Source organism: Sciurus vulgaris, assembly GCF_902686455.1.
Source record: "Sciurus vulgaris genome assembly, chromosome: 1".
Classification (NCBI taxonomy): Eukaryota; Metazoa; Chordata; class Mammalia; order Rodentia; family Sciuridae; genus Sciurus; species Sciurus vulgaris.
The window spans coordinates 150206855-150233315 of NC_136461.1; the positions used below are offsets into that span (position 1 = coordinate 150206855).

A 26461-nucleotide genomic window follows, 5' to 3' on the forward strand; every position below is an offset into this window, starting at 1 on the left:
ATCCTTGTTAGTTTTACTGACATGGTTATTACTCTGTGTCCTGTTACTATTTCATGATATTCTAACAAGTTTCTATATGGTGGTGTTGTGAACTAAATAACACTGGATTAGACAGAGCAGTTCAGGCTGTTCCACATGATAGCTTAATAACAATGAGCAAATTCTTTGAACATGTTTTGTAAACCTTTTTGTAAAATGAGGGACATTATCATATCTACCTTACATGGTCATGATGAAAATTATACTAAAGGAGACAAGAACTGAGAAGCACTTTTTAAACCATAAAAAAAGCTATGAATATCTAAGGTATTATTGTTATTATCATCATCATTTTGATATACAGATATACTTTTGTCTATATCTTACAATCATATATCATTTGTACATTCTGAGAAATGCATCCTTAGGTGATTTCATTGCTTGCTAACATTGCAGAGTATATTTGCACAAACTTAGATGGTGTAGCCTACTATACAATAAGGCTATATGGTATAGCCCACTGCTCCCAGGCTACAACCAATACAGCATGTTACTTAGTAAATACTGTGAATAACTGTAACATAGTGATATTTATACATTTAAACATATCTAAACAGAAAAGTATAGTACAAAGATTATACAATAGGGAATTTTTCTGTTCTGTTATGATCTTATGGGACCACATGGCATCATGCATACAGTCCAATACTGACTTAAATGACATGCAGCATGTGACTATTTATTTAGTAAAACTGACTAATGTTCACAAGTACATACTCACCTTTACTATTGTTTTAGGGCGTTTTTTAAAAAATAGTTTTGGCTTTTCCACCACGGGAAGAGGTGGAAGTTTTTTAAGCTCCTGTAAGACAGTGGTTGCAGCACGTTTCTTAGAGAGTTTTTTGCTATTTCCCTCTCCTTCTGCAGAGAACTCTCCTACTGATACCCGAGTAACAAAGCTCTTCATATGTGGCGGTCCACTTTCTTTAATAACCTATTGAATATAAGTAAAATATTAAGTAATAGCACTTCAAATGTTTTTATAGCACAAATCTCTTAATATTCTTATCATAATCAAAACTGATATTCATAATTACAACAAAATTATAGTATTTAAGAAAGCTATGATGAAACTATACCAGTAGTGTTCATTTATGACATATCTGATTCTTACTGAATTGAAGTAAAAGAAATCTAAACAAATATACTCATAGTCAAAACTGCATTTTACAATTTTAAAACCTAATTCTAATTATGGTTTCCCCATAATTTTGTCTTACAGAACACAAAATTAAGAATATAAAACATGCCACATTAAATTAGACACCATACTAAATAAGTCATCTAAATTGACAATTTGTATATAATTGTATACATATCCAATTTTCTCTTCTGTCAGGGTAAGTTGCCCAAGAACAAGGATGATGTCTTATTGTAATCCATAACCTGTGAAGCATCTTGCCTTAACCTCTTGTTGACAGTGCCCTCAATGGCTGTTTTACAGAAAGGAATATTTACTTTTGTTACATGATCTTATATTGATATGCAATAATACCTAGCTTTCTAGAGTAATGAATTATGAATCTGTCAGCTATGAATGTTCCCTAATCCTATTTAATCCTCTTCTTACTTTTACATTACACTAGCTTTGGGGGAAAAGAGGTCTTTAAAACTCTGTTTATTCAAAACTTTAGTCTCCTTTGAAATTCTGACATATAGAAGATACACTATTTCGTTTATCATTTAACATTACATTGAAATTTTGTCTTCTAATATGGGATACCAATTAGGAGAAAAGAAGGAAATAATATAACATCTCAATAATCCAAATAATTAGGAATAAGAAATTTACCATAAGATACTGTCCAAGTAATTTTACTAGTTTAAATGCCAACAGTTTACTTTGATGAACATGCTTCTAAATTTAAAAAAGTATGTTTTATGAACTTAACAAGAGAATACTAAATATTTAACCACATAAGAGCATCATTATGAACATCAAATATTCTATACTATAATATACTGATGTACCCAAGGATTTCTAAAGACTTACAAAACTGTCTGTTCCTATTACTGTAGTCATTAAAAGATCCTACACACCAATAATTTTTGAGTATATGCTGATTACTTTTTATAGGTGTCCCACTTTCCCTATCATTTCTTGCTGGGACTAATAAGACCTCAAGTATGTTCTTTCCTTGCCTTCCTCATTTTGCTTCTTTTGGTCTGCTACAGGCTAAGAAATCAGATAACCCAACTTGTCAGAACTGTGTCCAAGAAGAAAGTACAGTTTCTCAGTCCAATTCAGGTGATCCTGCCAACAGGTACAATATGGGAGCTGTCTAGTAAGAGGATGATGTACAATTTGAAGAAAAGTTCTCTACAACTATTTCAGCATATTTCCTGGTTCTTGCCCACTTTCTAGACACGAGCTGTAAAATCAGTGATATCTGAGTAGGAAGGTATTAAAATAATAGTTTTTTAAGTTTTCTCTTTAAAATTTTATGCAATTTAATAAATGTATGATACATTCATTCAGTTTTAGAGAGCAATTTCATTATTTCTTGATGATTTATTAGCTTAAGGCTAACACTTTGGGGACTAGGGATATAGCTCAGTGGTAGAGTACATGCTCAGCATGCTGAGACCCTGGATTCAATCCCCAGCACCACCCCCCAAAAAAAGTTTAAACGTATTTTGGCCTCCACACAATTAAAAAAACAAACTGAATAGTAACATAAATGTGTCACTAAAAATTAACTTGAATATTAACTTGAATTAAATAGAATCAAATTAGTATTATTTTCTCTTACTTAAAACACCAAATTATCTTGTATTCAGAAAATAGATTTCATGATGAAAATTGAAATATCAGGTATACAAATAGCTTAATATAAAAAGGACAAAAGAGATCAGCAGGAATCTATGATATTATCAAAATTTCTAGTTTCCCCAGGGCCCAGATCATTTCAAGATAGTGAATTTGAACATAAGGAAGCATATTAACTGTTACAGTATTCTACTACACCAGTTAATTTTGTTTGCTCATTTAAAATAACCAGAAAAAGAAAAAAATTGAAAGACCTCTATGAGTACATACCTCAAAACTAACAGGCATATTTCTCTTCAGAGCAATTTCAAATACTAAGCTGATCTCAGATTTATTTGCATCTTTGTCATCATCCATGTCTTTTCCTGATTCACCATTCTAAATCGCAAAAAAAATAGGATAACATTAATTTTTCAACAACCTTTGCACATATTCCACAATCAAGAGAGCCTTGCTAAAATACGATAAAAAATAACAAATTCTGGACTGTACCCAATGAATTCCTGTATAGTCAATGGCTTTGCTGCCAGGTTTTATATACTTGGTTTTTAGAGGGTTTTGTGTGTGTGCATTTTGTTTGTTTGTTTTTTATTTTGTTTTTTTTAACTTTACGCCAAACGTTTAATGATGAGTTTGGAAATCTTTTACTCAACCATACAGTACTTTCAGAATTTATCCTACTTGGGCTGGGGATATAGCTCAGTTGGTAGAGTGTTTGCCTTATAAGCACAAGGCCCTGGGTTCAATCCCAGCACCAAAAAAAAAAGAATTTATCCTACATTCCTAGAACCAATTCTTCTATTTGAGAGCTCTCTACCCACCATCCCTCACACCTTGCTCCTATACAATTCCTTCATGGTATTCAAATATGACCTATGAAAACAGTAAGTTACAGAAAGAATACAGGATTCAGACCAAGATATTGGAGTTCTACATTTGGCACTGGCACCAATTCATGTATTCATTTACTTAACACATAATTCCAGAGAACTTCATATATGCTGAGCATAGTATAAGTATTAGAGATAAAGAGATAGTGTTCCTGCTGTCAAAAAGCTTATAATCCAAGGGGAAAATAGATGAGTTATGAAAAAAGTACACAAGCAAAAAAAGACCAAAGTCTGCCATTAAAACAAATCTCAAACAAGGAGAACCAATAGATTTGGGGAAAGGGTTAATTGTAGAAACCAAACTGTAAGGTTTGAAATAACTAAGTGCAGAAGTCCAATAAGAAGGTAAATATATTGTAGGGTATGCCTGAGCTGAAACTACAATAATATGTGAGATTACTCAAGAATACCCTCAATATCTTCATTTATAAAATAAGACACAAAAGTCCATAAAGATCTCCTCCACTTTAAATTTCTTGGTTCTGATAACTGTAATCTATGCTCAATAAACGTAGCATTAAATGCAAGGCAAATGAATGGTACCTCTCATCCTTATACAGACCCTTCAAAAGTCTGAGCCACCTAAGAGGTGAATTCCAGAGGTGGACTAAAGTTCTGAAAGGTAGGGTCACACTGGCAGGAACTGGTAAGACTCATGTAGCAAGACAAGTAGTCTGAGAAGCAAATCTCAGCAGATTATCATTCTAGTATTCTTTATTAGTGATATTTATAAAGTGTATTTATTTGTCTGATCAATAATCTCACTGGGGAAGTATAAGACAGAGACAGCCATGTGCAGCAGCACCACACCTGAGACTTTTCTGGAATAGGTTCATTCTGCAGGGCTTGAAGGGCTTTCATTGCAGCATTGTGCCTTGCGGCTTGTCGAGTCTTTCCTTCACCAAAAAACTCATTATTTCCTACAGTTAGCTGAACATAAAAGATCTTAGGCATTGGGCAATGATACCTAAAATAAGAAAATGAAAACAACTAATGTTAGTTCAATAAAACTATTTTATAATCATTAATAAGATTTTCTTTATCAAAAACGTTACCAATTGTACTATATCCTCTTACTAGTTCTAATAAAATTTTAACCTCATGAATGTACATAAAAAGATAAAAGGTGTGTCAATATACCTAAAGGTAAGTGTATACTGTTCTCCATCGAAAACATATGTAGAGTACAACATTAAACATAAATGAATACAGCAAAATTATTTAGTTATATCACAGAAGACTTCCTAGCATGTCTTCAATCAGATTTTGCAGAAGTGAGCAGAATGGTTTGGTACTAAGTATGGGGAGCTATAGCAAACTGGAGACAGATGAACCATTTAGGTGACAACATGCAGATTATGGTGCTTTTAGCAGAAGGCAGTTACAATCAGAAATGTGGGAGAGGAGATGGATTTAGTATGATACAAACTAATGAGATCGAAGTCAATGGAAGAATGAAAAGGGAGTTACGCCAATTCTTTTCCATTTTTTAGTTTTTAAATGACACATAGCAACTATATGTTTATGGAATACACTGACATTTCAATACATATACACAATGTATAAAGATCGGATCAGGATAACTGGCATATGTATCACCTTAGACAGGTATCATTTCTTTGTGCTAGAAACATTCAAAATCCTATTTTGAAATATTCAATTAAGTATTGTCAACCATAGTGACCCTCTATATAACATTAGCAGTTATTCCTCCTATCCAACTGAACCCCATTAACCATGTGCTCTCTATTCCTCCCTTCCTAACATCCTTTCCAGGATTAGGTAACTACTATTCTATTCTCTGTACTTCTTCAAGATCAAAGTTTTTAGGTTCCACATAAGTAAGAACATATAGTACTTTTCATTCTGCGCCTGACTTATTTCACTTAATATGTTTTCCAGTTTCATCCATGCTGCTGCATTTGAAAGAATTTTATTCTTTTCATGACTGAATAATATTCCATTGTGTGCATATACCATGTTTTCTTTATCCATGCATCCATCAATGGACACCCTGGTTGAACCAGATCTTAGCTACTGGGAATAGTACTGCAATTAACATGAGAGTTGCAGCTATCTAAAATACTGTTCTCAATTATTTTGGTTATATACCAGTAGTGGGACTGCTGGATCACATGGTGGTTCTACTTCTAGTTTTTTGAGGAAACTTCATAATGTTTTCCATATGGCTATACTAATTTACACTCCCATACAATAGTGTATGGGAGTTTCCCTTTCTGTGTATTCATTATTTTTTTCTTTTTGATAATAACCCTTCTAACTGGGGTAAAAAGTATCTCAACGTGATTTTGATTTGCATTTCTCTGGTGATTAGTGATGGTGATCACTGTTTATGCCAATTCATAAGCAGGAAATAAAGTATATTTAAAGTTAAAAGTTTTAGCAGGTTTGTTTTTAATGAGACAGGGTTAACAAAGTATAACTGGAAAGCTGCAATAACAGGCAGGAGGGAATAAAAGAGACTAAAAGAAGAATAAATCTAGCAGACAGTAAGAAAAAATTAGGAAGATTTGCAAAACAACACAATTCAACAATTATTTATGGAGTGTCTTCTACATGACAGGTGACTATGACAATGAACAAAAAATATTAAAATGGAGAAGACAGGCAATAAATAAGATAAATACGTAGAATATATAGAACAATAGAGATAATGAAAGAAAAAACAAAAAGGGCTCAGAAGTATTAGAGAGGTGAATTTTAGATACAGTTGCTAAGGAAGGTTTCACCAAGAAACAGACATTGTCAAGACATAATAAATGAGGAAGCAAATCATGAAGGTATCTGGGATACTGCATTAAGGCAGAGAGAACACCAAGCACAAAGCTCATGAAGCAAGAATGTGCTAGGCATGTTTAAATAACTCAAAGGAGGTCTATCTGGCTAGAGTTGAGGGAGTGAAGAAAGGAAAACTAGGAAATGAGAAATGCAAGTTTCAGAGAGCCTTCCCTAGAAATTATTTTAAGGCTGACTTTTACCATGAGTGAAATGGTCAGCTATTCTGAACAGAAAAGTAATCTGACTTATATTTTGGAAGAACCATCTAGTATGTTGAGGATAGACTGTAGGGGAACAATGGTGCAAGGAGGGAGATCTAATAGGAGGCTGCTGAGATAATCCAGAGAAAAGTAAAAGTGATCAGAAGTAGGGTATAGCAGAGGATGTGATGAGAAGTCACTGGATTCTGGATGAATTTTGAAAGTCAAAATGGGTTTACCTAAGAACTAGTTATAGAATATGAAATAAGAATCAAAGATGATCTCAGGGTTCTGGAACTAAGTAACTGGAGTACCTGTTCATTGAGACACTGAAGACTAAAAAAGGAATAGATTTGCTGAGAGTACCAGCAGCTCTATTTTGGAGATGTTAAATTATTAGAACTATTAGATATACAAGTGGAGATACCAAGTGAACTATACTCTAGGAAAGAGATCGTATGTAGATGGTATTTAAAGCTCTAAGACAATGAGAATTCTGTGGGAGAGAATAAGAAGACAACCAAGGAAGCATGGTACCTTTACTGAAAGCTAAATAAGGGAAAAGTTGGAAGGAGAGACTGACTGTATCTAGTGACAGTCATAAGCCAAGGGCAGTAATGACTGGGAAATATGACCTTTGAATTGAGCAGTTCAGCAAAATTAATAGGATTAATTTGGATGTAAGGACAATGGTGAAAAGTCAAATATTACTCTAATGCTGTAAAATGTTTGCTTCCAAGCAAAGAGAAGTTCAATTGAGGTCATACTATTTTGTTGCTGTTTTACAAAATTAAGGATCAAACCCTGAGCCTTACACCTTCTAGGTAAGCACTCTTTCAATAATCTACACTCCAGACCCAAGGTTCTATGATGTCTTAAATGATTACTAAACATCCATATAGTGGGGATCTATAGTCAAGTTGGGATAAACAGATAGAGCCCATAGTATGAAAATTCATTTGGCAGATGGAATTAATCAAAGAACATTTAATGAAGGTGAGGACTAGAAATGTAGATTGGTACTGAAGATGCAGATTACTGAGGCAATAATTGAAACCATGCCAGTGAATAAACACCTGGAAAGGGTAAGTGTAAAAGGAATCAAAAAAGAGCCTTAAGGCTGGGATCTGATTGATGTCTATGATCAAAGTGAAGGAGAAACAATAGATGGCAGTGAAGGAGATGAAAGAAAGGGTTAGAAAAGAAATCACAACGTTATGTCAGAGAAAGGGATAATCAACAGTGTCAAATGGAATGGAGAAATCCAAAGTAAGAAAAATGAAAAAGTTCCTATTTTAAACTCTTAAAATCAATTTTCTTGGCATACAGTTCTCTACTAATTTAAGATGACATATTTTAAATGTGCTTTATTATCAAGTCCTATGTTTTCATTTTTTAATTAGCAAATATAAAGAATTAAAGGAAGAAAAAATTCAATGAAAGTAAAAGTATTTTCAATGTCCAAAGACTAAAAAGCATCTAAAAGTACAATCTTTTTTGTTCTTTGATTACATTAACTAAATAGGGTATCAACATACACAATTTCCTATTACCTATTTTACTTTAGATCCCTTTAATGCAGAACTCTGGACAGGCTAATATGAAGATTACAAATTATCTCTTTACTTTATATCCCACAAAATTCAATTTTCCCACCTCCACAAAATTTTATGCATATTTTAACTGGTTCTGTAAAATTTTAAAACAGACAACTTGAAATCATAAATTTACTCCTGAACTGATCTTTCACCATAGAGCAAATATTTACAATTAATTATAAACTTCTGAAAATAGAGGCCCACAATTGGAATGCTAACAGACGTTTAACTATGGTAGAGGGAGTGGGCGCCACTATAATCACTAAGGCCTGCTGACAATTACAAAACTCATTTCGGTTTGCCACAGAGACAAACAAAATTTCTGTTCATTATAACTTTACTGGAATATGATGTCATAACACATAACCATACTGAAACAATCTGCTGATTTTCTGACCAAAATATTAATTGCACACTAAAGAGCCCTTGGGGCCTCTTCCTTTTTGGTCATCAAATATGGCTCTATGCGTATGTATGTGCATGTTGATATAAGTGTACATATAAATTATGTCATATAAATATCAGAGGGAAAAGTGTGTTGTATTTTTGACATTAAAAAGTAAAATATTCTAGCACTAACAACAGGAAATACCAAGACCAGACGCCTGACTTGTTTCATTCCAGTTTCATTTCATCCTCTTAACAATGAATCTTAATAATGTACCCCACATGGCTTGAATACCTTTTACATCACATCTCCTCTCAGCATCATGACAATTAAGATTAACCAGAGCACCCCATTAATGGCATCCAGATTGGATTACAAGAGCGATGATTTTGAATGCTTCATCACACAGATGTATTAGGACCTTGTGTCTAAATATTTATTTCCTTTGTTATAGAAACACAAAAAATTTATTAGCTTAAAGGTTGATATACTCTATGTAATGGAGTTCTTCTATTTTTATTTGTTTCTAACTTGAAGTTCACTTCTGGTAAGGTGTTTATAGTAAATGATTTCTTATTCCTACAAACCAGCAGATATTTAACTAAATGGACAAAGCTATTCTTGAATGATTATTCTCAATTTTGTGATCAATGTTTAGATCCCCATATCGCCCACGCTCCAAAGACGACTGCTGGAAACCCCTTCTAGGTTATTTAAGGGTCAAATGGTTTTTCCTACCCACAGCCTCCAAAGTGTGATCCCACTCTCATCAGAATCATCTTTAGTGCTGGTTTAAAATGCAGATTCCTGTGCTCCAACCTTGATATGCTTAATTAGAGTCCCTGGGAATGGAATGTGAATCCTAGGTTGCCCTGGTGACTGTGAACACCACCAGTCTAAGAGCCACTGCTCCAGGGTAGCACCATATCACACAAGATTGGGTAAATGGGCAATTGCTTCAGACACCATTCAAACAGGGGTCACATGTATTCCTTATAGCATAATGTTTAGGTCTTTCATATTTCTTTCTGATTTAATCCTTACAGCCATTTGATGAGACAGGAGAGGCCCCAAGGTCACCTTGAGAGGTAACAAATCTCCTCTACACAGGTGCTAGGAATCAAATGCAACTAATTTCAGAGGTTCAAGAAACTCTTAAGAATTTCCCCCACATCTGCCTTGTTCTCTTTTTTATGTATTAAACTGGCTATCTATTTAGCTGGCCAGAGAATCTAATGCAAGAGTTCTGAAAAAAGGTCCACCAAAGGACTTCAGAGGTATGTTACTTAGTGGTTGAACTCCACAATGAATGCCTATGTTTCTAAGCATGTCAAGCCCAAAATAGAGCTGAGAGCTACAGAAGGAAAAGTCAGAATGAAGGGCACTAAGTGCCACACTGCATAACAGTCTAAATTTTCAAAGACTACTTACGAGGCCTTCTTACCATGCTATTTGTTCACTATCTGCTGAAGTCTTGCAAAAAATTAACGAAACTGAAAATAAAATGCTTTCTTTCTTTTCTTTAGGTCCCCCAAAGTCTTCAGATTTGGTCTATCTTCAAGATACATGAGACAATATAACAATGAAGAACAGATGCATATTTGGATGCTTTGAGTTAATAATTGACATTCCTCATTCCTATACAGTTTTATTTTTTTAAGTGAAGGGGACATTCTACATGTACTTACATTTGTTTGTTATAACAACATTCTATACAATATATCCTTGCCATGTTCCCTAATTTTACTCCATTTAATGCCCTGTTTCTAAACTCACTTTGTATTATCTTTCTAAACAAAACTAAAATCCCTTTGTCCTCCCTATCATCTTTGTGACTGCTTTATTCTTCAACATCTCCACTTTCTTAAGTATCACTTTTACAAGGTGAGAAAGACATATTCCAAATAACACTAGAACTTTTAAAAATTGAAAAATAATTACCTCATTTTATTTGATAGCATTACTCATAAATCTCAATACAGCTTAAATGTTCATATATGCTCTACAGGTTTATGTCCTAAAATATATGAAAATCTTATCTTCTGATCTTATAGAGAGAAGTTTTGGATTCTATGTTTATTTCTAACACTGACTAAACACAGAAATGTTACTTAACCTTTCTATCTCAGTTTATTTATCTGTAAAATGTTTGTAGAATCTATTATTAAAGAATTCTAAAAGCCAAAACTTAGAATTCAAATGACATGTTGATTATTTTGATTCTCTGTATATTCCTTGGCACTGCTAAGTCAAATTTTTTATCTTGCTACAGAAAAATAACAAGTTTTATCATAAAGCTATAAAGTAGTCCTGGGCACATTTTCAAACTTGTATGTATATAGTATGTCTAGATATTCAGTTCTTTCTCTCCACATCTATAAATTTTGAAATATATCTTTTATGGGATCTCAGCATTAATTCTCATGGAATTCCAAATATTAGAACTGATGAAAAGAGATTCACAGGTTTGCTAAAGTTAAGTTTAAAAACCGTTTAACGATATTCTTTTCTATCTGTTGAATCACTATAACTATCTTAAATGCCTGGGGGAGAAAATACAAAAAGACATGCACTAAAAACCAGGATAGAGTGTTTTGAAGTAAAAGGTTATAAATGACATTCTCTTCTTTCATATTTTCAAGTTTTTGAAAATAATTGGTTGCAGTGGGGCAAAAACAGAAGGAAGTATTTAACTGACCAAGTGTAGTTTCTATCAAAACAAAGTAAATAAATCTGTTCAAATTTAAATTTGATAAACTAGTGTAATGACTTACAGAATTTAGAATATAAGCCAAGAGAAAAAAGTACTTGTACTATATCTCTGACAATACTACCAAAATAAGGACAATATGGAAAACAGAACATGTCATCGAAGAGCCTCAACACAAGACTACCACCCTCAGTACCACACTCAGATCCAACATAAGCCTACTCTTGCCCCTTCCCTAAATACATATCTAGATAAGTCATCATCATCATCACTATTATCATAATTGAGGCAAAAACAAGGAAAAAAAAGTACTTGCTATGTGCCAGACACTACACTATGCTGAGCATTTAGATACTAATCTCATTCAATCACCAGGCAACTCCAACTTCATTTTACAGATGAGGACACTGAAGAATAGAGACATTAACTTTCCCAAGGCCATCCAACTAGAGCCAGCATTTGAGCTCCAGGGGTCTCAGTCCAGAGGCATTCTCTTAACCTTTACACTGTGATGCCTCTGCATTAAGTGAATACATGAGCACTATAAACTGCAGAAGTACTAACTGTAAACTTTGGAGAAGTCATGCTGGACTCAGAATATAGACAACTTAAATCTGACTAGACACCTCACAGATTCTGAAGATCTAGGAAAGCCAAATGTAACCTGTAGGACATCAGTTACTAAAGGGAATGTTGAAAATACTACAAGTCTGGGAGACCAACTTAACTGCAAAGATCCATTACCCCTCTGTTCACTCTTTGTCTCCTCTCATAAAGGTTCCATCTTTCTGAAGCCTGAACTATATTTTTCCTATGTCTTTTCACAACTTAATTACTTACATTATGTTGGTCTATACCTCCAAAAGAGGATTTGGGGAGAAAAGGGAGAGGGAGGGAGTGTGTGTGTGTGTGTGTGTGTATTTGTGTGTATGCATCTATAGTGTATATATTTTCTATTTTACAATGTTAAGAAAATATCTATTTATAAAGCACTGAGTTTTCAAAATCAAGAATGGATTTTTAATGTCTTTCAGCATTTGCATGACAGAAATGTTTTTTACTTCTTATTCCTTAATTAGGTAAATTTTAACCTATTTTCTAATAATGGAGCAACTTTACATTACTAGAATAAATCCTACTTATTATAGTTACTCTTCTTTCAATGTACTGCCAAATTCTGTTTGCCAATGTCTTAATTAGGGTTTTTCCACTGATAGTCTATAAATAATACTAATCTGAAGTTCTCCCTTCTGTTTTTTAAACTAACATTGTTGAATTAGATATCAATGTTAATGGCCCCAAACGATTCATTTCCTGTTGTAGAAAGCTCTAATAAAATCTCTTCGTGAAACTATTTAGGCCAGTTGCTTTTCTTCAGACTGGTGGGGAAGACAGAGGTGGCTACTCGTGTGACTATTTATTCTGTTATTTCTAAGGCAATCAGATCTCTCTTTTATTCTTCCCAGGTCAGTTTGGTAATTTATATTTTCCTGCAAAATCATCCAGTTCATTTGAGTTCTGAAATTGTTTTTATCATAAGTTGAATAATGCAGCCTTTTACAAGAATTTTCACTTCCTATGTATCTGTACTTCCCTACCCACCCCGATTAGCAGTCTGTATTTTTGCATATTTGTGCTTTAAACCCAGATTTACTTATTAATTATGTATTTATGTATTATACTTAAAAGTCATATTTACTTACCTTATTAGATTATGTATTTACATATTCTACTGATTCTTCCTAAGAACAAAATATTAGATTTTAAAGATCTTTTCTATCATTCTTCTGTTTACATGCAGCATTCAATTGCCTTCCTCAGATTTATTTTGTTATTCCTTTTCTAATTTGTGTTGGATATTCAATTTCTTTTCTTGGTATCATTAAGATGATATAAGATTAACAAATTTGCTTTCTCATGGGCTTTCTGTTGCCTTAAAAGTTTTCAAAAGCGAAATAGAGTGTTTCTGTACACAGTGCATTTTAATTAAACTTGGTAATGAAAATCTTTTTATGGTAAACCATCATATGTGTCTATGAAACATCTTTGGGATATGGTGCTGTAGGTATTTTTTTATAGGTAAGAGTCTATGTGCTCTCTAGGTACTGTTAAAGTTTTAAAATCTTGAATGTAATAAAAATGCACATTTTAAGAAATGTAATTTAAAACTGTATATAGAGTAATTTCTATAAATTGGAGTAAATAAGTATGAAAAAAGAAAAGATCTTTACATTTAGAGAAAGATCAACTGGATTTAAGCTCCAACTACTAGATGAATAACTGGACTAGAAGCTTTATGTTCTCAGTAACAAACGATTTTGTCTGCATCAACTTTCTCAACATTATTGAAGTAGCAAAACAGGAAGAAATTGTATTTTCCATAAACTAGAATAGCTGGATATTTACTTAAGGACAATTTTCAAATAAATACATACATGTGCACACACACATACTTAGCACTTCAAAAACGTGTATAAAATGTTTTTAAAAATACAATTTTAAGTTTTTAATATGTGTGCGCTAAATAATGCTATGCTCCAAATCTAGTAACAGAATCCTAAGTGTCAAGAAAACTATTGAAAATATGGTTTATATTTTCTTTGAGTTATAAGAAAAATCTCATAATTGAATTCCATCTTTGGTTAAGGGTTCTCTGAAAATGGTCCTTGAAAATCACTAGTATAAGAAAATATCAAAAGTCTTTTTCAGTAACAAAATGATTCACAAAATTGGTTCTAAAAAAAAGAAAAAATTGGTTCTAGAAAATATTTGAAATACTTACATTTTCCCTTTATTTTAAGCCCATAAAGGTTTTTGAGAAGTTTAAGTATAAATAAGAATAAAAGTATTTAAAAAAATATATCAGATTATATTTTTAAAGGGGTTTTATGCCTTTTCTTGGATAAGTTACTTTTGTGATTTCTAGAATACAAGATTCAAGTGGAAAGTTTGTACTAGAATCTTCCAAGAGCTCCAGAAATTATTTTCTTTGTTACAATGTCAACCCAGACATCTCCTCCAGTGCTTTCGCTGATCAGAATTAACTATCAACTTTGGATGTTTGCCCACTGCAAATACTCCCCAAAGTAACACGGAGACATTACATCAGCGGTACTGCAGAAAGATTAATGTGCTTTGTTTGGAGATACAAACAATAATTATACTTACTGCATACTTGTAGCATTTTGTCTTTTTCACCCAAATCTAAGTGAATTTGGTTGTACATCTGCATATAGTTTGATAATAACAATAATGTATAAGTTAATAGATATTCACTGGAATATAAAAAACTTACTTGGCATTTTCCCAGTTAATTGTTTTTACAGCTTGACTTCACCTTATGCATTAGCTGCATTCATAAAAAGGTTTACATAAAGCAAATATTTTCATACTAAATCCCATTTTCCCACTGTTGCACAATATTAAATCTTAAGTTATATTTCTATAGGAAAATGCTGGCTCCAACACGTAATAAAAAACTATAATTAAAAATTTTAACATGTATGCCAAGGAATAGGTACATTTAATCAATTATTTTATAAAACACATTTTATCCTCTCACCTGCAATAAAAATTAGTCTAATGGATAATCATTTTGTTTCATATTTTCACAATCACTAGAAGGAAATGTATGTTTAAAATAACAACTGCAGGGTTTTAAAAGTGGCTTCAAAGAAAAGTAGAAATATAATTTATTAGCTGAAAGTGCCACATGGAGATACACTGTCAGATTTGAGTCAAATCAAGTAGTCTCTGATTATTGACAAAATCATTCAAGAATCTTGGAAATTTCTTCTGCCATTGGTAATATACTTTTGGGGTTTCAATGCAATTCATACCAATTTATTGGAATAATACAGATCCTGTGGAGTCAATTCTATCGTCTGACTCAAAGTTCGCTTTTCAAGAAACAGGGAAAAAGACTTGTTCAATTACCTGGATTCTTTCTTGCTACAAAAAAAAAAAAAAAAGTAAAAGGCAACTTTTGAGTTACAATAGAATATCTGAGACCTTCAGGAAACTCTTACTCTTTTTTTGGTAGGAGGGATACCAGGGATGGAACCCAGACGCACTTAACCACTGAGCCACATCTCCAGCCCTTTTACTTTTTATTGTGAGATAGGGTCTCACTAAGTTGCTTAGGGTCTTGCTAAGTTGCTGAGGCTGACTGTGAACTTGCAATCCTCCTGTTTCAACCTTCCAAGTCACTGGGATTAGAGGTGTGTACCATCACACCTGGCTGAAAAATCTCCTTTTAACTAATGGTTCATTAAATTGAGGTTAAGCAATTTCATTTTAAATTAAGTTTTTTTAATTATCTACACAAATCCTATGTGAACTGCAATTATTTACACTATCTTTTTCTTGTGCTGCTGCAGATAAACAAGGTATACTTTTACATCAATGTGTGAATTTTGCTGTTTTAGTCAAAGATGCACATTAAGCTGAAAATCGCCAAATCCCCTTTATTTGTACCATGTACCCTGAAAGAAATACATGGCAACAAGTAAATGGTAAAGATATGACACTGAAACCAGTCTGACTACCACACACAGGAAGAGTGTGATATAATACTTAGAGTTTTAAAAGGCTATTGATTCTGGTCTCTGATTATGATGGTTTATTCCTATTCTCAATAAGGATAAGATACAGCATTTTTGTCACAATGAAAATTCTTTTCTATGAGCATAATAGTTTTTGAGAATACTAGTCTGAAATAAGTCTATCATGTTATCTCAATACTCTCAAAGAGCAGATGTTTACATGAGCTAGCACAGGGAGTAGAAAAAGCAAGGTCTGGGTTGGAGGGCCAATTCAGCCCTTTACCAGCTGTGTAACCCTGGGCAAGTTCTATACACTGTGCCAGAAGACAGAAGTTTTCGGCTTAGGAAATCACAATTGTTTGCCCTCCTTCCTTCTTGGTAACAAACCTTTCAGTCTTCTTAGACATTCCACAGTGTTTTTGTGATGCTTCAGCACCTCTTGTGCTTTTTATTATTGCCTGTAAGGAATAACCTTTGCCACTAGCTCCTCACAGCACACAGGGCCCATGTCATTAGTTTCACATTGTTAAGTCTGCTTTAGAGAGGTCCAAGAAAAGATCATAGTCATGCCAGCAGAGTTCTAGTTTTCCACTTCACATGCTCAGCAGTGCCCCCTGACAGTGCTAGTACCATGCCAGGGAGCTTCATGCATCCCCAGGAACTCTGACGTTTGGATCACTGGAGGTTCAAGAAATGCCAATGTAGTTCAAAATACCAGGCATTGGGCAAAAGATACACTGATAAGTTCAGATATTATAAAAACCAGTAGAAACCATCTAAACACATCTCTAGAAGATTTTAATATAGAATAATGAAGAATGTTGCTACAATTTTTAAAATTCTCTTGGTCTTATATCTTAAAAGGCACTTGTTTACATGCTTGGGATGATGTTCCATATAGACTGTTCCTTGACCTGTCAATCACAGTGTAGGAGTCTAGTAACTCATTTATCTTTGAAGAAGTGCATCTTGACCAGAGAACATGAGAATGTCAGCAAGTCATAAGGAAATAAAGAAGGCGAGTGGGTCAAGGTCCTGGTAACTGAAGCCAAGAAAAAGCCTGGGAAATTAGTGAATAATAAGCTCCCAGGAAACTCAAACTGAGAAAAGCAGTAAGCCATGAGGAAAATAATACCTGAGATGATTAAATATATAGTCCAAACATTACTGCCTAAGAACCTAAATCTAACCCAGAAGTAAAAGAGAACAGACAAACCACTGAAGCTGCTTATTTTCATCTCAATGAGGGATGGAGGAAGAAGAAAGAAAAAGAAAAGGCATGCAAGAGAACAGAACACAAAATTAAAATTAATTAATGCATTATAGTGTATTAGAAATATAACTAATAAAAGCCAACATTTAGGATTGATTTGGAATTAGGAAAGATCAGAACACAAAATTATGTTATTTTTGTTTTAAAATGGAGACAAAACTTGTAAGTTCAACACAATAAAAAAATGTCTTGCTGCCATTATTGATTTGGAGAAAGGCTTCCATATGTTCTTAAAAAGACAGGATGTTGAGCAAAACCAATGAGTCATTTAAATCCAGTGTGTATAAGATTTCTTAAGTATTTGAGGAAGCAACATGGAGAATTCAGAAAATGTGAGACTCACATGGGATTAAAGTACGAATGCATCTTAAGCAAATTTTACTTATTATTCTTTTTGTTATTTTTCTGAAAAAAAAATCAAGATAACCAAAACAATTTTTAAAGGTTTGCAAATAGACCATACAATCTTATTTGCAGAAGTTGATGCTTCTTATGAAACTTGGAAAGAAACCTACAATATGATCTGAGATTTAAGACTCAGAATGCCAAAGAACAAGCATGATCAAGACTGACAGGAGTATGACCATGTTGTGATCTCTCAGAAAGCTAAATCACCCCAATTATGCATAAGAAATTCTGGCCAGAAACTGAACATTTGAGAGCTGGTGAGCTCATGATGAAGTTAAATAGATGAAGAGCTAAACTTATAATCTTATTTGTCACTTGAATCTTGTTTTATCAAAATGTAATTTTAATAAAATCAAAATAAGCATATCCTTCTATTTCTCAAATTTAAGCAGGTCAGGACTCCCCAAAAGTTCTTGAAAACCCTATATTAAACCATGTACTGCTCAATGATGGGAAAAGTTTACTGTAAATGATTCTCATGCTACTCCAGGGGTAGTGTTCTAGGAAGGCTGCAATGGAGACAGATTTCTGCTGGTACACAGTCCCAGCATCTGGTGTCTAGCATGACATCTAGCACTGAAAAGGAGTTCAATTAAAACCCATAAGATGAGAAAGTAATCATAGCTAACACTAAGTGGTCATCTAGGGGCCAGCACTATGTATTCAGTAGCTCACCGAATCATCACAATAGCCCTCTGAGGTAAGTACTAGTATTACTTCTACTTTACAGTTGAAAAAAATGAAGACTAGAGAGTTAGGTAACTTGGATTAAGTGAGCCAGCTTTCAAACAAAGGTAGACTGATTCCACGGACCTCCTTATCCTCAACACTGCACGATTCTCCTTTCAAGGTGAGAATGAATGATGGTGACAAAGAAACACGAACTAGCAGGGGCCAAGCTTTCAGCTATATGTGATAAAACATATCAGGCTCCAAAGAAGGGCAAGTTCAAAGGGAAGAAGCATGTGGGATCTGGGTAGGAAAGTGCTGGGAGTGGATCCACTTAGTTGTGCCAGTGGCTCCAAGTACTTCCCAACATAGCAAGATCTGTCCTTGAGGCAGCTGCTTTCATCTTGTTTATACAATGGAAGGCACGTGAGGAGTGTTTAATCAATAGGAAACATTATCAAATCAACAGAAAAATGAAAGGTTACCAATTCACAGTTCACAGGAAAGAAAATATAAATGACTATACATGTAGGATAAAATTTTCAACCTCATTCATAATTAAAGAAATGCAAATCAAAATGCAAAAGAAGTATCATTTTTTATCTAATAACGTTGGCAAAGACAAACAAACAAACATTCAAAAAGGTCTTGTGTTTAGTCTGGAGTACTCTAACAACTCACTGTTCTGAGTCGCCAAAGTGGTCCTTTAAAAATTTAAATCAGATCAGGTCACTGCTTTGCTGAAAACCTGCCATGGTTCTGCGCTGCACTCAGGAAAAACTAGCATCCTTAAAGTGGCCCACAAAACCTTACAGAAACCTGGTTCCAGCCACATCTCTGACCTTCTCACAGCATTCATCACTTACTCCACTCCAACCACGTTCTTGCTCCTCAAACTCACCAGACATCCTGGGGCCTTTGCAATGACTGACTTCTTGTTTCTCCCCAGACATCCTCACTCTCTCTGCTCCTTAAAAGTCTTTGTTCACATCTCACCTTCTCAATAAGACCTCTCTATTTAAAATTATAATACCACCCTTCACTCTGCTGTTTCCATTTATCCACAGCACTTCTAACTTTCTAATCTATCACATGCTTACATTACATACCACATCTTGTTATATTTACATACTCATCTACATATTTGTTATATTTATTTTTTATTGTTTGAATAGAATATAGCCTTCAATGATGGTGAGAATGTCTATTTATTGGTGTGCTTATAAGAATGTTTCACATGTGGCTAAAATGAATGTATAATGATATGTATTGTTAAAGATTTGAAACAACTAAATGTCCGTGAATATAGGACTGGTTAAATTATGGGGCAATCACACAGTGGATGTTAAACAGTTCTTAAAAATTTTTAAGCAGTTCTTTAAAAAATGGAGCAGAAATCCTGTTTCCAGTGTGGATAAGTAAGCTCTGATTGGACCAATTCTCCTGAAGGACACTAAAAATGCTCAACAAAATATAATAATCACTAAAAGGCACTGAAGAGTGAACAGAACAGGCAGACACTGGAGGAGAGTTAACATCTGGAAAAGAGAACAAAATAAAATGAGAGTCTGTTTGTTTCTCTCTCTCTCTCTCAACAGCTTGAACTTGAAAGCAGGCTCCAGTCTGTTCCATGCTCATGTGGAAATGCCACTAGGGAATATATAGTCTTACTGGCTTGAAGATCTACAGATGGGGGCTCAGAGAAACCATAACTACTTGAATATGAAGAGGGCATTCTAGAAACAAGAGATTAGAGAGGGGGAGCCCCATATTCTTAGATAAAACTCCACCAAATCTCTATCTAACCCCTGAACCATAAAACCATGGGACAGATTCACAGCAACTCAGCTAAGATATTGAAATTTGAGCTACTGTACAGAGTAGAATAAAACAAAGACTGCTTTGCTGGAAGACTGAAGCAAAATTAATTGCCTACTTAAAAAATTATTATACTTCAGAAGGACATAACAGAATCAATTTTCTATAACATCTAATTAGCAATATTCAGAATACGACTCCAAAATATACAATATAAGAAGAAGAAAAAAGGCAACAGAAACCAACATTGAAGTGACTCAGATGTCAGAACTAGCAGAAAAGATTACACTGTACTGAAAAAGACTAAAGAAAGTATGCTTTTATTGAATAAATGTATGGGTCAATTATAGAATAGTAACTATAAAAAATCAAATGGAAATTATATAATATTATACTCAAATTTAAAATTCATTAGGTAGGCATAATAGCAGGAAGGAGATGTCAGAGAGATCAAGATTAATTAACAGAAATTATGTGGGAAGATTAAGTGAGGGTACGGGGCAAAAGGTATATTGAAAAGACTAGAGAGAAGGAAGAGACTAAAAAACAAAATGATTTAAGACTTAGGGACCTGTTAAGGTCTAACAGACAAAATGGCCATATTGCCAAAAGCATTATATAAATTTAATGTAATCCCCATCAAAACACCAATGACATTTTCACTAGGAAAAAAAAACAGTCTAAAATTTATATAGAATAAAAGACTCAGAATAGTCAAAGCAATACTGAACAAGAAGAGCAACACTGGAGGCATCACAATACCCGATCTCGAATTATACTACAGAGCTATAATAACAAAAACAGCATGGTATTAGGCATCAAAACAGACATGAAGACCAATGGAATAGAACAGAAGACACAGAGACAAACCCGAATACATATATATAATCATCAGTTACTTGAAGAAGGTACCAAAACCATATGCTAGAGAAAAGGCAGCCTTTTTAACAAATGGTACTGGGGAAATGAGACTTTCATATGTAAAAGGATGAAACTAGAACCCAATTTTTACCATCCACAAAAGTCAACCCCAAGTGGATCAAAGACCTAGCAATCAGACTAGAAACTGCAACTGCTAGAAAAAAACAGGCTCAACACTCCAACATACTGGCATTAAGTTCCAATTTAACAAGACCCATAAAATTCAAGAAATAAAACAATGAATCAATAAGTGGTATGACATCAAATTAAAAATTGTCTGTACAGCAAAGGAAACAAGAGGGCAAAAAGAAAGACTACAGAAATGAAGAAAATCTTTGCCCACCACTCCTCCAAAAGGGATTAATATACAGATATATGATGGATAAAAAAACTGAGATATACATACATAATGGAATACTATTCAGCCATAAAGAATAATAATATTATGGCATTTGCAAATAAATGAATGGAATTGGAAAATATCATGCTAAGTGAAATAAGCCAAGCTCAAAAAACCAAAGGCCAAATGTTTTCCTTGATAGGTGGATAATGACATATAATGGGGGTGGGGAAGTGGGAGTGAGAAAAGAATGGAGAAACTTTAGATTATGTAGAAGGAAATGGGAGGTAATGAAAAATGTTGGAATGAGACAGACATCACTACCCTATGTACATGTATGATTACATGAATGGTAGGTATGAATCTACATTGTGTACAACCATAGAAACAAAATGATGGATCCCATTTGTGTACAATGAATCAAAATATAGTCTGTAAAAATTTAAAAATAGTTTTTAAAAAAAGAACTCAAAAGCAAAAACACAAATAACCAAATCAATAATTGGGAAAAATAAGAACATTTCCAAAAGAAGAAATACAAATGACCAATAAATATTTTGAAATGTTAAAATATTTTTAAATTTAAAAATGTTCCCAGTAATCAGAGAAATACAAATCAAAACTACATTAAAATTGCATCTCACTCCAGTCAGAATGGCAATCATCAAGAATACAAACAGTAAGGGGCTAGGGTTGTGGCTCAGTGGTAGAGCGCTTGCCTAGCATGTGTGAGGCACTGGATTTGATTCTCAGCACCACATATAAATAAATGAATAAAATAGAGGTCTATCAACATCTAAAAAACTATTTTTAAAAAAAGAATACAAATAATAAATGCTCATGATGATGCAGGGGAGAAAGTACACTCATACATTGTTGGTGGAACTAAAAATAAGTACAACCACTTTGGAGAGCAGTATAAAGAGCCTCAAAAGACAATTCCATCCTTAATATTTATACAAAAGAACTAAAATCAGCATACTATAGTGACACAGCACATCAATGTTTACAGCAGTGCAATTCAAAATAATCAAGTTATAGAACCAGTTCAGGTACCTATCAACAGATAAATGGATAAATAAAATGTGATATATATATATGTATGTGTGTGTGTGTACACACAAACAATAGAGTTTTACTGTGCCGTAAAGAATGAATTTAAGGCATTTGCCAATAAATGGATGGAACTGGATAATATCATGCTAATGAAATAAGCCACTCAGAAAGCCAAGGATCAAATGTTTTCTCTCACATGCAAAAGCTACAACAAATAAGAGGGATGTCATAAAACCAGGAGTGAGATCAATGGAGTACAGGAAGGGGACCGAGAGGAGAGAAGGAGGGATAGAAAAGAGGAGGAACTGCAGAATGAAATTGACCAAATTATGTTATGTACATATATGAATATACCTCGGTGAATTCCATCTTCATACCTATAAACCACCAATTTAAAAAAAAAAAAAACAAATAGAGGGAAGAGAGAAGAGCAGAATGAGAGGGAACAGGGTGAGGAAGAAGGGAAGTGAAAGAAGAAGTATAGGAAACTGAAATGGAGCAAATTACATTCCATGCACATATGTTGACATGAACCACTAATATGTATAACTACAATGCGCTAATAAAAACATTTCTTTAAAACAAAGGTCTGACAGAAGGTAAGTAGTAAAAAAACAATGGGTCAGAAAAATACTAAGACATAAGAGTCCAAAACGTATTTTGGAAAAAGACATTTACATGTTCAAGAAGTTCAGTGAAGTAATATAAAAAAGAGCACTCAATACGTTATAACTGAATTGCTGTAAACTAAAATGACACATCATAAACAGTGAACAAGTCATCAAATGATGGCTGACTTCTCATGAGAAAAAGGTGAGGCCGGAAGACAGTGGAATATCTTCAAAGCATAGAAAGTAAAAAAGCTATCAACTCAGAAATATATATTCAGGGAAAGTATCCTTCAAAAATGAAAGTGAAATGAAGACATTTTCAGTCAATGAAAATTCTAAAGTTCACTGCCAGCAGACTTTCACTACAGGAAATGTTCCAAGTTCAAGCTGAAGGAAGTAAAGCCAGATGGAAACCGGGATGTTCAGAAAGAAATGAACAAAATGAGAAATGGTAAATCTGTGGATACAAAGTCTGTTTTCTCTTCATTTCTTTAAGACAGACTACTTAAAGAAAAATTGTAACACTACAGTTATAATCTACTTAGATGGACAAAGGACAACTGCAGTGAAAAGAAGGGCTAGGTAATTAAACAGACCTATATGATTGCAAGGTTTCTAAAATTTTTATAATGAAGTTAGAAAAAATGATGCAGCTTCTTATATATTAAGATAAAATAGTCTTTAAGGTATATTTCAAAGAAAAAAACAGATTCAGAATACTATTACAGAATGACACTTTAGAGTAAATATATGCATACAGTCAGAGAGAATTCTGAAGGGAAAGATGTGAAGCCAGCAGAGGCAAGGGCAGGACTGGATAGCCAGAACACAGTGATGGTATAATGTCTACATTAATATGCAAATTTTTTAAGTTCTACACTGTATAAAATACCAAAAAATTAAAAAATAAAATATACACAAATGTTAAGAAATAAAGGATCTGAGAAGTTCTATAAGAAAGTTTCTGAAGGGAGGGCATGATTCCTTGAAAGTTTCACTGCTAAACGATCTAGAAGAGAAACGGGACAAAAATGAAAGACATGGAAGCCTAGCAGTATTCAGCTAGTTTTCTTTCTTATAAAAAGACAGTACTAATTAAGGGAAAGACCAGAAGTTCGGAGAATGACAGGAAGGGATAGGGGATAGGAATATAAAACACAGAGGAAAAAATCAGACTTAACTTTCCTATGAACATATATAAATTCACCACAGTGAATCCTACCATCAAGTACATCCATGAGACTGGGACCCTAATTAGAATAAGATTTATTCCATGCATGATAATTTTATAAAAATGGACTCAATATCATGTATAACTAAAAAGAATCAATAAAAAAGTACTAATAGTATGATGATCCTGACCTAATTTGGTAACTATTCTTGTCATCTTCAACCCTCTCAGATCACTCAGAATGAAAATAAATTTCTGTATCACAAATGAAACTAAAAATTGCTTTTAAAAAGTCATGTTTACTTTCTGCACAGAACCAGCTCCAAGTCCCAGAGCCAGCGGTGAGCTCCAGCCCACAGGCAGCTTCAGGGACCAGGACAGGGCAGCCAGGGACTTCCCCAAGCACACTGCTCCCTTCAGCGGCACACTCCTTTCACAGCCAGCTTCTCAGAGCAGACTGCCCAGTAAGAGCCTTTCCACACAGAACCAGCTCCAAGCCCTGGAACCAGTAGCGGGCTGGGGGCACCTTTCTGTGGAAGCACTGCATTATCAAGTTCCTCCAAGACTTCAGGCTACTGAAGGCTGGGAGGTGATATACTGGAAATCTACAGGGACACTATAAGCCAACAGAGGAAATCTGCAATATCTCAGAGTCCCACCGACATCTGACCAATATGAGAAAAAAAGGGAAGAAAATGTCCCAAACAAACCTAGATACTATATCAATAAAACCCAATGACAGCACAGCAGAAGAAATGTCAGAAAGGGAGTTCAGAATGTACATAATTAAAACAATCAGGGAAGCAAACGAGGACATGAAAGACCAAATGCAGGCATTAAAGGAGGAGATTAAAGAGCAAATGCAGGCATTAAATGATCGCACCAATCAACAGTTAAAAGATCAAATACAGGAAGAGATCATTTCAATAAACAGAGACACTGAAAAAAAAAAAAAAAAAAAAACAGAAATCCTTGAAATGAAGGAAACAATAAACCAAGTTAAAAACTCCATAGAAAGCACAACCAATAGGATAGAACACCTGGAAGACAGAACCTCAGACATTGAAGAAAAATATTTAATCTTGAAAACAAAGTTGACCAAACAGACAAGATGGTAAGAAATCATGAACAGAATCTACAAGAATTATGGGATATCATGAAAAGGCCAAATTTAAGAATTATTGGGATTGAGGAAGGCTTAGAGAAACAAACCAAAGGAATGAACAATCTATTCAATGAAATAATATCAGAAAATTTCCCAGATCTGAAGAATGAAATGGAAAACCAAGTACAAGAGGCTTATAGGACTCCAAATATACAAAATTACATCAGACCCACACCAAGGCACATTATTATGAAAATACCTAACATACAAAATAAAGACAGAATTTTAAAGGCCACGAGAGAAAAGAATCAAATTACATTCAGGGGGAAACCAATAAGAATATCAGCAGATTTTTCAATCCAGACTCTAAAAGCTAGAAGGGCCTGGAACAACATTTACCAAGCCCTGAAAGAAAACAAATGCCAACCAAGAATCTTATACCCAGCAAAACTTACTTTCAGATTTGACAATGAAATAAAGATCCTTCCATGATAAACAAAAGCTAAAGGAATTTACAAAAAGAAAGCTGGCATTACAGAACATTCTCCAAAAAATACTCCATGAGGAAGAGATGAAAAACAACGATGCAAATCAGGAACGGGAGGAACTAGCCTAAAGGAATAGCCAAATAAAGGAGAAACCAAATCATGTCAAAAAAACAAAAACGAGTCAAATAACTGGGAATACAAATCATATCACAATAATAACCCTGAATGTTAATGGCCTGAACTCATCAATCAAAAGACATAGATTGGCAGATTGGATTAAAAAGAAAGATCCAACAAAATGCTACCTGCAATAGACTCATCTCATAGAAAGAGATACCCACAGACTAAAGGTGAAAGGATGGGAAAAAACATACCGTGCACACGGACACAGCAAAAAAGCTGGAGTATCCATCCTCATTTCAGAAAATGTGGACTTCAAGCCAAAACTAGTCAGAAGGGATAAAGAAGGACATTCCATACTGCTTAAGGGAAGCATAAATCAGCAAGACATAACAATCATAAATATCTATGCCCCGAACATTGGCTCATCCATGTACGTCAAACAAATCCTTCTCAATTCCAGAAATCAAATAGACCACAACACAATAATACTAGGCGATTTTAACACACCTCTCTCACCACTGGATAGATCTTCCAAACAAA

At 34.0% G+C, this 26461-nt stretch overlaps 1 protein-coding gene across 16 annotated transcripts in view; it reads right to left on the bottom strand.

Moving 5' to 3' along the window:
- The window catches only part of STAU2 (staufen double-stranded RNA binding protein 2), a 344586-nt gene that overhangs the window by 217054 nt on the left and 101071 nt on the right, over positions 1-26461 (bottom strand). For all 16 annotated transcript variants that reach the window (XR_013763894.1, XM_079140529.1, XM_079140527.1 and 13 more), the window contains 3 exons: positions 4510-4666; positions 3080-3187; positions 761-973 (listed from right to left, as the gene is read on the bottom strand). Coding sequence is in view for 15 of the 16 variants with exons in the window: in XM_079140529.1 (XP_078996655.1) it covers positions 761-973; positions 3080-3187; positions 4510-4666 (478 nt within the window). In the remaining variant the exon portion in view is untranslated. The remainder of the gene's footprint in view (positions 1-760; positions 974-3079; positions 3188-4509; positions 4667-26461) is intronic.